At 38.6% G+C, this 12808-nt stretch overlaps 2 protein-coding genes across 2 annotated transcripts; both read right to left on the bottom strand.

The window, feature by feature from the left end:
• Positions 1–79: 79 nt before the first annotated feature.
• Positions 80–4901, bottom strand: LOC113682096 (cholesterol 24-hydroxylase). Its single transcript, XM_027199244.2, has 4 exons — positions 4205–4901; positions 2898–3231; positions 1685–1757; positions 80–1496 (listed from the first exon to the last, which is right to left on the bottom strand). Exons 1-4 carry the CDS (start codon positions 4805–4807, stop codon positions 1001–1003), a joined length of 1506 nt encoding a protein of 501 aa, XP_027055045.2. The 5' UTR covers positions 4808–4901; the 3' UTR covers positions 80–1000.
• A 278-nt stretch (positions 4902–5179) lies between these two features.
• LOC113682024 (beta-1,4-N-acetylgalactosaminyltransferase 3) lies at positions 5180–11023 on the bottom strand. The gene is made up of 4 exons (XM_027199172.2): positions 9677–11023; positions 7963–8482; positions 7174–7318; positions 5180–6257 (listed from the first exon to the last, which is right to left on the bottom strand). The coding sequence occupies exons 1-4, from the start codon at positions 10747–10749 to the stop codon at positions 6106–6108; spliced, it is 1890 nt and encodes a 629-aa protein (XP_027054973.2). The 5' UTR covers positions 10750–11023; the 3' UTR covers positions 5180–6105.
• Between the last annotated feature and the right edge of the window lie 1785 nt (positions 11024–12808).

The raw sequence follows: 12808 nt of genomic DNA, 5'->3' as shown, positions 1-12808 counted from the left end.
GCCTCGCTATTAGGTGGGATGTCTGCTTGACCAAATGTACCCAATTTAATTGGAAAAAAAATGGTCGTTTGTAGAAAAATCGCGGTAATTAATTTTTATTTATCTACTATTCTATAATTAACTTTCCATTATCTTCATTCTAAGATAGCGTTAAGAGCGTCATAAGTCTAAGAACTTAAGTCCCTTTATTCCTTGACTGCGCAATTATCTCTCATTAGCAATATAGTGGTTTTCTTTTTTAGACCGAAAGCCTCACTGAGCAAGAAGGGATCACAGTGTATTGCAGAGAACTAGGAAAATTTTGGGCGCTCAAGACTGAGGAAGTTTGGTCAGTAACACCCATATAATTAGAGGAAATGAATTACTATCTTTCAGAAAAATTCCGCATTCAATAACTAATACAGTAAGAGCTCTCTTGGTTAGATGGAGTCGAAAGGGGGATTGTGGCAAAGTAAATGGTCATATAATCCAGTGAGATGGTGAACTCTAAATTCCAGTTCAAAACAGCGAGTAGATGTTTCTTTGTATTTATTTTTCCACACTAAGACCACAAACAACTCCATTCCCACTTATGCCAAATTTTAACTTTAAAAAAAGTATGTAATTTATTTAAATTTACACAGGCCTAGCTGGCCCAGTTCAGCTTGAAAGCTAAATTAAAGGAGGGCCTGCATTAAAAATAAGAAGGCCAAACCACACCACCAGGAGTTAGGTTCCCTACCCTTTGCGAGAAGTGCGTGGGTTCTTTAACGTCCCCTGCTAACCAGAACAGAGAAAATGCAGGAGATGGGACCTACGGTTTATCGTCCTTATCTGAGAAGACTAGATTGTCTGACCATTTGTGGACGCTATAGGAAAAGCCCTGAGCGTGTTGGTGCAGTAGTCCAACGCTCTACAACAGGAGCTAACCAAGCGCCGTTTAGCGGCATTTTGTTCCACCAGTGAAGGTTTCCTTTCCGACTAGGTCAAACTTTAGATAAAATGCTGAAGAAGGCAGCGTTCACCTAAGGGACAGCTTGCACCTGACCCCATTCTTTGGGCTCAAGGTCATGTGTTCTATTTGTTTGAGGTCTTGACCTGGAACAAGATTGAATTTGAATGTTTGAAGCAAACGGGCAATTAACAGTTTGGTCTCAATGTGAGCAAAATGTATGCCGATACACGTATGACGGCCGAGAGAGAAAGGAATGTACGCATAGTGCTCAACATTCTCAAGATTACACGTCGCAAAGCGCTCTGGATCGAATTCCTCCGGGTTGTCCCAGTAGTTACTATGATGATGAAGAACATAAGCGTTCACCATGATGCTCGTTTTGGCGGGAATGTGGAAGCCGCCCATGATCATGCTTTCGTTTGCCATGCGCGTAATTGCTGGTTCTGGAGGATGCAGGCGCAAAGCTTCCTTGATTGTCTGTTCCAGGTACTTGAGCCTTGCGAGGTCTTCGTAACGCACGGAACAACGACTGCCAAGGACTTCATCAATTTCGGCCACAATTCTAAGAAAAAAAGACAAATCTATGAAAATCACGGACTCCTTCACCCATGCTTTACCCACCTTAGAAAATTACCGCAATTCTGTTCTCAGATATGTAAAATACTCGTGGAAATAAATTATACAATTAAAGATTAGAGTAGGACGTTCTATTTCAGAGTAAGACATCTGCAATTGAGAGATGTAACAAACCTTTCCTCCACCTCAGGATGAGAAGTTATTGCCGCAAGAAGAAACGTTAAATGGTTTGAGATGGTCTCCTCTCCTGAAAAATAATTTCAATTACACAAGATTTAATCGATCTTAAAGAAAGATTAGGTATAGCAGTGAAGTCTAGCCAAAACGCAGGCGCTCGAATGGAAAGCGACGAATTGCAGAGTTCCCGCGCGGATTCACTCGCGCGAGGAGGTCCTGGATCTCCGGGTCTCTCTACTTCCTGCCCAATATCTCTCGCTATTAGGAGGGGTGACTATAACAACCTGATGAAAAAAAGACCCTGGGAACGAGGATGTAATTTTTGGTGACATGAGATATTAAATTTAGCCAATAAGAGCTTTTGGTCTTTCATAACTTTCACTGAAGGTTTGTTCTCTCAATGCTGTTCAGCCAAACTTCTTGAACCTTCTCTGATGAAAATTTGGCCCCAAAGGTATCTTAATAAACATCTTTGACATAATTTTAAGCTTCAAAACAGAGGAAAGGGTTGGAAGAGGAATGGAAGAGAACTGGTAGCAGCTAAGGTGAAAAGGGTCAGAGCTTAATGGACACTGGTGAAATTAAGGTTGATAACCCTGAAAATTTTTTTTTCCGAATGTTAAACACTGAGCAACACACCAAATAAGAACAACTAAGGAAACTTCGGATCAACATTAAGAGGCACACAAAATTAAATAGTCAGTATTCTGCTTTCCCCATTACCCACTTCATGAGTCTACAGTTTAACCAGCTTTTACATCCTGACTTCAGTTTGTAAGTTCTCCATACTGTTCTCTATACATTTCCCTCTGTATTTACAAGGAGAATTTGCTTAATAATCAAGCAGTTATTGACCTCATGATCATTTCCTTTAATCGCAAGACCTAGATGTTGGATTCAGGGGTGACACTTTTGGGAGTAATTAGATGCTTATCACTCTCACCGGTTGAAGGGTTAACCTTTTAACTCCCAAGATCTGATAGTCAATTCTTCCCTCCAGCTACTACATATTTCCTTTTAAATTGGTTACAAGAATTTGGTGTTTGATCAAGACAACAACTTCTACTTGATTTGTTTGAGTATTCTCATTACCTGTTTGCTGGATAATATATAGATATTGCAGGGAGAAATTAGATGTTAATCACTTCTGGGAGTTAAAGGATAAAGTGGTTTATGCTACTGGTGAGACTATATGACAATCCTAACTTACCACCAACTACAAATGACATGAAATGATCTACCATGTCATTCATTGTGGTGCGCCTGTCTCTCTCGGGTAACAGAAGAATGTGTGACAAGAGATCATTATGCTGATCTTCTCCTTTCTCTTTTGCCTTCCATCTTTTCTCAATCACTTCCTTGGCCACACCTCTCACAAAACGTACAGCCTCTCTGCATTTAGCTTGGTAACCAAAAGTGGAGGGCTGGAACCGCATGAAAGGCTTTCTGAAACTTTGAATGAGACCCTCCAGAGCTATTCTAATGTTGATAGGTATAGGGGTATCAGGATTACTTGTCGAGTTCAAATCCAGGTCAAAGGCAACCTACCAAGTCATAGTAATCCCTTATTAGTGAAATGAAAAACCACAGTTACATGGCAATAATGATGGAACAGAACAATAAAACATCTGCCTCATAATCTAAGTCCTCAGAAACAAATTTAGACACTTGGATGAGAAATAACTAATAACTCATGAGTATCCAAATAAGACATGGTTGACAGGTGATCAAAAAATGCAATTGAAATTAAATCCACATTTTCAAATGGCAAAAAGTAGGACTTGATCACAAGTCTATTATATATACTTAATTATTACTTTTGCTGATTGTTTTTGCAAGTTACCCCTTCTAAATGTTTATCTAAGGACACTCCCTTAAAGAGGTGTATAAGACAAATGCACTTAAAGTAATTTATTCAAATTGTAATCCAGTTACCAATCAATAATACATTCTTATGACATTCCATATTTAAAATATCAGCTTAAAAAGGCAGGGAGCTTATAGGAAGGAAGATGCTAAATCGAGGGGGTGCTTATTAGGAAACTATCAACCTGACAGTGCACTCATTCCAATGTAATTAAAAAAGATATATATATAGGGTGGCAACAGTAACAGGCATTTTCTTCCTATCCCAATCATTCGAGAAAGTGAGGGAGGACAGGAGGAGAGGTACTTATTCAAGAGGGGTGCTTGTTTGACATAATAGCCAAGGGGTTGGGCACTAATCTGGGGGAGGGAGGGGGCTTATTAAAGCATGGGTACTTATTCAAGAAAATGCTGAATTCATCATTTGGTTTCTCCACCTTCAAGAAAAGAGGAATCACTATATTCCGAATGCAATCACTTTTTTTCCAACAATCACACATATCCCTTTCACTGCCAGGTGTGATTAAAGAGGAATTCCTCCTTATTCCCAAACTCCACTAAATCTTTTCGTAAGGGTCACAATAGATCTAGGTAAGAAAAGACTGGGAAGGGCAAGGATAGTAACTAGAGTGGTTAGGAATTTGAAAATACCTTTGCTATCAAGTCCAAGTTTATCCTAACAAGTTCTTCAGCCATAGAAACTTCCGCCTCGCCATCAGCAAGGCTCTCTAATCTTTGTAAGAAGGAGTCGCATGTCGTATTAAAATTGTCTATCATCCCCACTATACTCGGACGGTAAAACCCTGGATCCAATGTGGCTCTCTTCCAGCGCCACTCCTCCTCGGAAACTTCGGAAAGAAGTCCTTGTCCGAGCATTCTCTCACCAAACAGCGAGGCGAGATGGCTGTATCCGAACTTGTCCCTCGGCAGATTTTTCGTAATTAATACTTCCTTTACAAGCTGCGCGTCCGTCACAATAACGACTGGACGATGGAAAAACCAAAACACAAACATCGGGGAGTGCTGCAAGGCAAGCTCCGCCCAAATTTGGTGGATCGTTAAGTTCAATTTGATTCTCTTTTCGTAGACTAACGCCATGTTACCCGTGAAGAAGCCACCTCTTTTGGGTCCGGGCAAATGGTCGTACTTCGCGTGGACATAGAGCAGGTAGATTACCAATCCGACGAAAATAATAATGGCAGCACATATGGTGACTGATGTTGTCCACAAGAAAATTGCAACTATGGAAATCATATTTGAAGAAAGCCGCCTAAAGGAGACTAGCTCCAAGTAGTTAAGCAGAATCTTGGAAAACTTTCGTGCACGAAGAGAATTTATTCTTGTAACCCTGCAAGGTCCTGGGAACGAGATTACATTCCTAATTAGCTCGCGTGCGAGTGTCACACCATCAAAATTTGTGGGGGAGGGGGGGTGCAGTTCTTTAAAACCAAACAAACGAACGAACAAACGAGTAACGGGAAAGTTCCTCGAAAAATTATTCATGCAGTCGTCTATGTAACATTTTTCAATTAAAATTTGGTGGTTACCCACTGCAGTCACAGTCCCACATAAATCACAGCTTTAACAAGGGGCACAGTTTTTAATTGACAGAGAAAAGCTTGGTACTCCTGAATAAAAAACCTTTATTGATAAATAAAAACAACTTTTTTTTTTTTCATAAAAAATATTCTAAATTAAATCATTAAATCTTCAATTGTTAAGTTATAGAATAAATAATACCAATAAATTTTAATTCTTCTTTCTCTGGGAAAATTCGGCAGTATCATACACTGGATTTTCAAGTTAGTAAAATAAAGGTCATCCCTTTAACTCTCATGAGTGACCAACACAAAATTTCTTCACACAACATAATATCAAAACGACATCAAGCAGAGAAGTAGAAAGAAGAAAGATAAATATCAACTGAGGGATTATTTAAGTCGATCTAATTACAAATTCCCCAAACTAACATCATAACAATGATATGGCAGATAGTATGGAGAATTACTAACAAGATCTGAGACTGAAAGCATTTAAAAGCCATCCTAACTAAGCTATATTGAGCCAAAATTTAGTGATGGACACAATTTTTATACAGCCATGGTTCACATTGAGTGAACATGTACATTCTCATTTTCACAGGTAAGCACTCGCTCACACATTCAGTTTTGTTGCTCTGTTATATATAGCTGGCAATTGCTATTTTAAATTGTTCCAGTAAAGTTTAAATGTAATTTATGTCATTTTAGTCACTGTAGGGTTAGGGTTAGAAATCACTCAAGGTCATTTCAGGTCATTTCAGCTTATTTCATATTAGACATCAATTAAGGCTATTTTAGGTCATTTTGGAAATAACTCAAGGTCATTTTAGGTCATTCTGGAAATCATTCAAGGCCTTTATAGGTCATTTTGGGAATCACTCAAGGTCATTTTAGGTCATTTTAGAAATCACTCAAGATCATTTCAAGTCATTTTTCAGACAACTACCTAGCAACTACCTTTCCCAAATACGTCTGCAATTTATTTAAAATCTTCTACGTTATCTATAGAACCTATGTATTCCACATTCCCTTGTGAGAGTGATAGTAATGAAACAACCCCGGCTGTTTTAGTCTTTCAATTTCCAGCTGTGCAGAAAGTACTCTGTCAATGAGATCCCAATCCTCGCCACCCCATTTTGTGGTAAAATCTCGAACATTCATACCTGTATAGGAAAAAAGAAAGCACATTTAACCATTTAACTCCCAAAATCTGATTTTTAATTCTCCCTTCTAGTTACTACATGTCCTTGTAAATTAGTTGAGAAAATTTAACATTAGACCAAGATAACAGCTTCTACCTGATAAGTTTGAGTATTCTTATTACACATTTGCTGGATAATGTAGGGATATTATAGGAAGAAGTCACTGGTTAATCTCTTCACGGCCCTTGGAGGGGGAAAGGAGATCATGGACTCAAACTGCTGACCATCAGAAGATATCTGGAATTTAAAAAAAAAAAAACATCCTTTGCCCCTTCCCCTGAAAACCTAACTCTTTCTTGTGTGTAAGGCTTGTGGAAATTCATCTGTGACCTCTATTTGAAAAATCCTACCCCTGTATCTTTGCCTACTGATCTCAAGATCTTAACCCTGTAACTCCCAGAAGTGATCAACATGAAACTTCTCCCTAAACTAAAATATCCATGCATATAGCCAGCAAACAGGTAATGAGAATACTCAAACTTATCGGGTAAAAGTCATTATCCTGATCTAACACCAAATTCTTGTTGCTGATTTACAAGGAAATGTGTAGCAGCTAGAGGGGAGAATTAACAGTAAGATCTTCTGAGTTAAAGGGTTAAACCTAATTCTGGTACAAGATAATTATGCATGCATTTCTTGTGAGGCTCACAAATTCATCTGTGACCTCAACTTGAAAAATCTTACCCCTGCATCTTTGCCCACTGATCTCAAGATCTGAAACATAACTCCCATCCAAGAGAATTATGCATGCATTTCTTAAGGAGTTGTTTGTAAAAAATATATTAAAACCTTTACTCAGTCCTTCTCCATTGTCCTTGCTCAGTTACTTAAAGTTAAAATGCAGAAGGACTTCAGAGTAAAAACTCATGGCACTTACCTCCAAATCTGTCCCAGTCCTTTTTGAAAACACTTAAAATTCCATAACCATTCACCTGCCAAAAACCATAAGGATCACTAGGAAATGCTCCACAATCTAGTCTGCCCACAGTAGGTGCATATGCCACCTTCCCAAATATTGTGTGCTGTATATGCAACAAAATAAAAGCAAATGATTTTTGAGTGATTTAGCCAATAATCACCACAGAATTTCTCAGTACAATTTGATGGTTCAACATGTCCTATGCACTGATGTTTCACAAGCTACCTAGTACTTTTCTGAGCCTCAAGCCACTAGCTAATGATTTCAAATGTGGAGACCTGTACAAAATTTTTATTTTAACACCAACCCAGACCTTTAGATCCAGAATCAATCATGGGAGCCATTTAGGTTGTTACTTAACAGAGACAAGCTGTTACAAGAGTCTCTTTGACACACTGCATCAATTTTGTTTACTTTTTCTAGCCAAGCCAAAGTTGCCCCAACTCATTTTGTGACAGTGACTGTGACCATTCTTAAAGGCAAAAGAGTCTTCAATTGACTGCTATCTTGTTTCTGGGATAATACTTTGAACAAAATAATCTCTATATGTCCCGAACACATAAGTTACAAAGTAACACTGTCAAGTATCCACAAGTGTCCCACAAAAGCATAAGAAGACAAATTAATCAAAGCTATAAGTGACTAGTATCTAATTTCTCCCTAAAAAAACACCCCTAAATTACATATTAAAGGTCACAAAAATCAAGGAAAGCACCTTAAGATTCTTCATGGTTGACTCTTTCTCACCTTTCTTACACTATCCATAAGACCAAAAGGAACATCAATATGAAGATCAAAAAGAAAGACAATATCATCCTCCTTTGGTACAACGCTGACAGCCTTCTGTAATCCTAATGTCTTGTGAAATGGCCCAGTCAACTTGATCACGGTATACCGGTTTTTTAATGGCCACACACTAAACACTTCATCAAGATCAATGTCATCACTTGAAAAATCCACAACAATAATGTGAAAGTTGAAATCGCCACTCTGATTTGACATGGCTGCAAGCTGAGAAGCAAAGTGATGAACCCACATGCCCTGGTTTTTAACAGGCAGAATAAAGTACACTGTAGCATTGTTATCCCACTCTACACCTTCAGGGAAACAAAGCTCCTCTTTCTCCAGAGGAAGATACACATACTCAGAGAGACGGAAGCTTTCACTTGATCCATTAACACCCAATTCAAGCTCAAGGAGGAAACGACTTCCCAGCTTAGGGTCAAGGTTCTGTTCAACATTCAGGATTCCCTGTAAATAGTACTTCCTGCCAGGAAAGAAGGGAACAAAATCAATAAGGAGTTCATCTTATTAAGGTTATGTTCCAGCCATAGCAGTGATAAAAAACAAACTACTGAACTTATTACTGGGTTTTCATCCACACACAAGGTAAAGAATTAGATTATCTCAAAATTAACTTAAGGCAGAGGTCTAGTCAGTTAGGTTTGATTCACAATGGAACACTATGGAAGGCTGAGCTAGGTGCCAGTCCTGTCCAGGAAATTGAACATTGACTTAGCAAGACAGCTTAAGAATAAAAAGGATCTAGCAAAGTGAAGTTGGGTTTGATTCACAACAGAACACCTTGGAAAGCTGTGACTGGTGAACGCCTTGTCAAAAAAAAATTCAACCATGTCTCAGTCACATAGTTTGAGAAATCTGAGAGTTGGTGATCAGTGGTGCAAAAGTTGTGACATGACTTACTCTTTGTTCTTTTGTGTAAATGCAAAGAAAACAAAAAAAAATGAACAGCAATGAACAGTTCTTTCCATATCTATTCAGACAATAAAAGAGTTTGCTCAGGTTGTCAGTCACCACTACTGACCACAGTCCTTCTCAGGACTACACTCACCCAGACAATCAAACTACACAATTACATGAGATTACAGTGTTGGAATTAACATTTTCCATTGCAATTGTAAAGGCGTGGAAGAATTCACCAGCTCTGTTAATTGAGATTTAGATTGCACTTATTTTCAAAATGTTTAATTATTCATCATTTCTCAAGTTGTAAGCAAAGCCACGCGGTCCTTGTCTATAATACATGAGGCGAAGAGAGAAATGAAGCGTGTAAGTATTCACGCCGAAAACAAATTTCACTCAATCCTTTTTTAACGCTGAATAGAAAAATTAGCCCTAGATGATAAGTCACATCAAGAGTCAAAACTACAGCAAAGGCGAACGGAAATTTACATCTCATTAGCCACAATGACGTGCCAAATGCAAGGACCTTTCACTCACACATTCCGGCACACAAGAAAGGAACCGTTGTTCACTTTCCTTTCTGAAAATATGGCCGTAATTCTTCTTCCAACTCCAATAATTTTCTATTAAAGTTCGAGAAACAGTCGTTTTCCCCGTCCACTTAGGGAGGCTCCTTATTTGGGAGGGAACAAAGAAACAGGAACCGAAGCGCGAAATGCAAATAAATGCTAAACCAAGCATTATTGATCACACCTACCGATGAAACTTATGTAAACTGTTCATAAATTTCCCAACAATTTTGCTAACAGTTACATTATCAACTTCTTTATTTCCTGCCGACCACGGTACTCGCGCTTGATGAAGATAGGTGTTGTCGAACGGGAATATCAACGAATCGTGCACCAAGTTAACACCTTCGTAACGAGAAAGGTTTCTTTCGATAATGTAGCTCGGTTTGTATGAACAAGGATTTAAAACTCCTTTAACCTCACTGCGATTGATTAAAGGAAGGGACGTGTAATTAAACTGACTCTTTAGATTCAACCCTTTGAAAACTCTCTGCTTAACATGACTTGGAAACCATTGGAGTTTCTCGTGGCCTTTGACAAGGTCACGAAAACTTCCGTTTCGCCTGCTATCGTCAAAATACGCGCTCAGATATTCTCCCGTTACAGGTTCGAGTTTTATGGACCCAGGTTTCCTCCAGTTAACTTGAATTCTGCCATTACCAGAACCTTGTTTATGCAATGCTTCCACGTAATATCTTCGATTCGCCTCGAGACGTATGTTTCGCGACTGTTGAGTAGCATATTTAGAGAAAATGCTTTCCTCTGTCCATGCGCTTTCTACGGGAGAAAAAACACTCGCTATCAAGCGAAGATTGCGTGGATTTTCGTTGAAACTAAGCCACAGTTCAGAAGTATCATCGGAAGAAACTGCAAAAGTGTATAACCCCGAAACCTTAGGCTCGATGAAACCAAAAATTCTTTGAGCGTAAGCATCCACATGTCGTGCAGTTTGGAAACTCCTTATGAAAAGTCGTTCGTGAGGGTAGCGAGGGAACAGAGGCGTCTCACGAAGAAGTTCGACACTATTCCCACATAAATCATTCCATATATGCAAGTTTAACACTCCAGACATTTTGGATGAATTGAACGAGGTATTAACGAGAGAAATTGGTTCATTGTATACAGTGACATGGGCAATCGATTTTCGCCCACGGGGAATTCTCGCGCGTGACCAAATAAATGAAAAAAATCCTATGAACACCAAGCACACGTAGATAGGAACTAAAACACAGAGTCCTCGCCGTAACTTTCTTAAAACCATATTCGCTTTCCTTTGAATCTCTACCGTCTTGAATAACGACAGAAGGCAGATGAAACACGTCTAGTCATGCGCTGTAACCGATGATTGAATTGGCCATGTGGTGTGGTTAATTATTACTTACAAGAGATACACGCTTCGAAATTTTGAAAATTACATATTCAGCTAATGAAATATATATATTTTGGAGAGAGACATAAGAACTGGTCTTCGTGAGGACGCAACGCAATTTGATGAATATTGTTGCCGGTTAAATTAAACTAAAATAGAAAATAACAACTTAAAAAATGCAAAAGAAACTTATATTTAGAAACATTTACTTATTATAAATAGGACACTTATTCATGCTGTGACCTCGATTTAATAAAAAGTCACAAAATATGAACCACAAATGGACTGGCGGCTGCCGCATGACTTCGACAGTCACCCTTAATAACTTTGTTGTTAATTGGTCACATAAAATGACACAAAAGTAGAATATGAGAAATTCCTTTCAGCAATTTATTACACAGGTAATAAATTTAGCAGAAGAAAATGTAAATTTAAGAAGGAAGAAAAGCAATTGTCTAGTAATAAAAAGCGGCTTTCCCCACGGAAAATTTCCGTGAGGACACAATTTACTTGGATAAAAATTGTCCCCAGTGGTTAAATAAACAAACCGATATTCAAAATGAAGTTTAGAAACATCTGCATAGTGTAACTTAGAGACACTTTCATCCGTCGATAATGTTACAAAATTGAATAAGTTACTACGAAACCGAAAAAAAGAAAAAACATGCGCAATTGCCTCTAAGCGATGACATTATCAGCACAATTTTGCGAGCTGTTAATTTGTCACCCTTGATATTGGTTGACACAAACTAAAGAAAAAGAGAAATTCTTGATGTAGCAACTGTGGCACGTTATTTCTAAAAATAGGTTGGTGTTGAAAGAGCATAACCGATGTATGTCTATTTTTTATATTATTTTTTTGTCTGTCATAGTTAAAAGTGGTAACGAGTCATATAAGCCAATCAGCGAATATGATCAATCCTTTGTTGACATTAAAGTTGCCAAATAAAATTAGCTTTGAACAATTCCTGGACTGATTAAATATTCATATCATATGCACGTGACGAGTTGAAGAGCGGAGTGCCCACGAATTTCCGGAGTATTATTAACCATTCAGCTCACTATCCGTTTTCTGATTGGCCGAAAGCGTACAGTGCAATACCCCAACCAAGACTTACATTACTCTGGATATCACAAACATCTGATCTAATAACTGTTTATAACCTGATGTTATCAGTTCCTCTTCGCTCTTATTCGATCTCGCCATCCAAGGTGACCTTGGAAACTTCATATTTTTACTGCAATGGATTTCGTTTTGTCGATCGTAAATATGGGCGACCGATCGTAAAATACGGGCGACCGATCACTATCGAGCAATCGACGAACCGTGGATTGCTATCGATCGACTGTCACATCAGTCGTCTATCGGTCGATATAGCGACCTGAGATACCTGAAGTACACAAGATACAAGTTTTGGGGTAAAAAACAATTTATTCCAAAATTTGTTATCAGCTTGTGAGTTTTGTGACGTCTATTCCTTTTTTAAGGGGGGGGGGGAGGGGAGCGGATTTTATATGATCCAATCCTCTACCAGAATATCGTTGTCCGTGCGTGAGATTTTTCCCTGGAATTTCATAATTTGCTTGATTTCTGATGAATCCGCATTGGAGATTACGCCAGGACAGAGGGGCTACCTGTAATCTTGCCGTGCTGCAATGGTACAGTTAAGGGAAAAAAAACCCAAAAAAAAAACGAAAAGTGGAAATCAAATAAACAAACATAAAGCAAAAGAAGGAAGACATAGTTGTTATTTACCGAGCGCGAGATTCGTTGATGGGAAACTGCGTCCGAGGTCTTGAGTGGGTCCTTCGATTAAGAACGCGTATTTAGCCAATCAGATTAGAAGATGAGGAATGCAGCCCGCCCAGAGATGCTTTGGAAAAAATAAAGTCGCACTTAGTCAAATTTGACTCCTCTGTTGTTTTACTTTGAAGAAGACTTTGTCATCCG

This window comes from Pocillopora damicornis, chromosome 6, assembly GCF_964200805.1.
Source record: "Pocillopora damicornis chromosome 6, jaPocDami1.2, whole genome shotgun sequence".
NCBI classification, from domain to species: domain Eukaryota; kingdom Metazoa; phylum Cnidaria; class Anthozoa; order Scleractinia; family Pocilloporidae; genus Pocillopora; species Pocillopora damicornis.
This window is presented reverse-complemented; position numbering and strand designations above follow the sequence as displayed.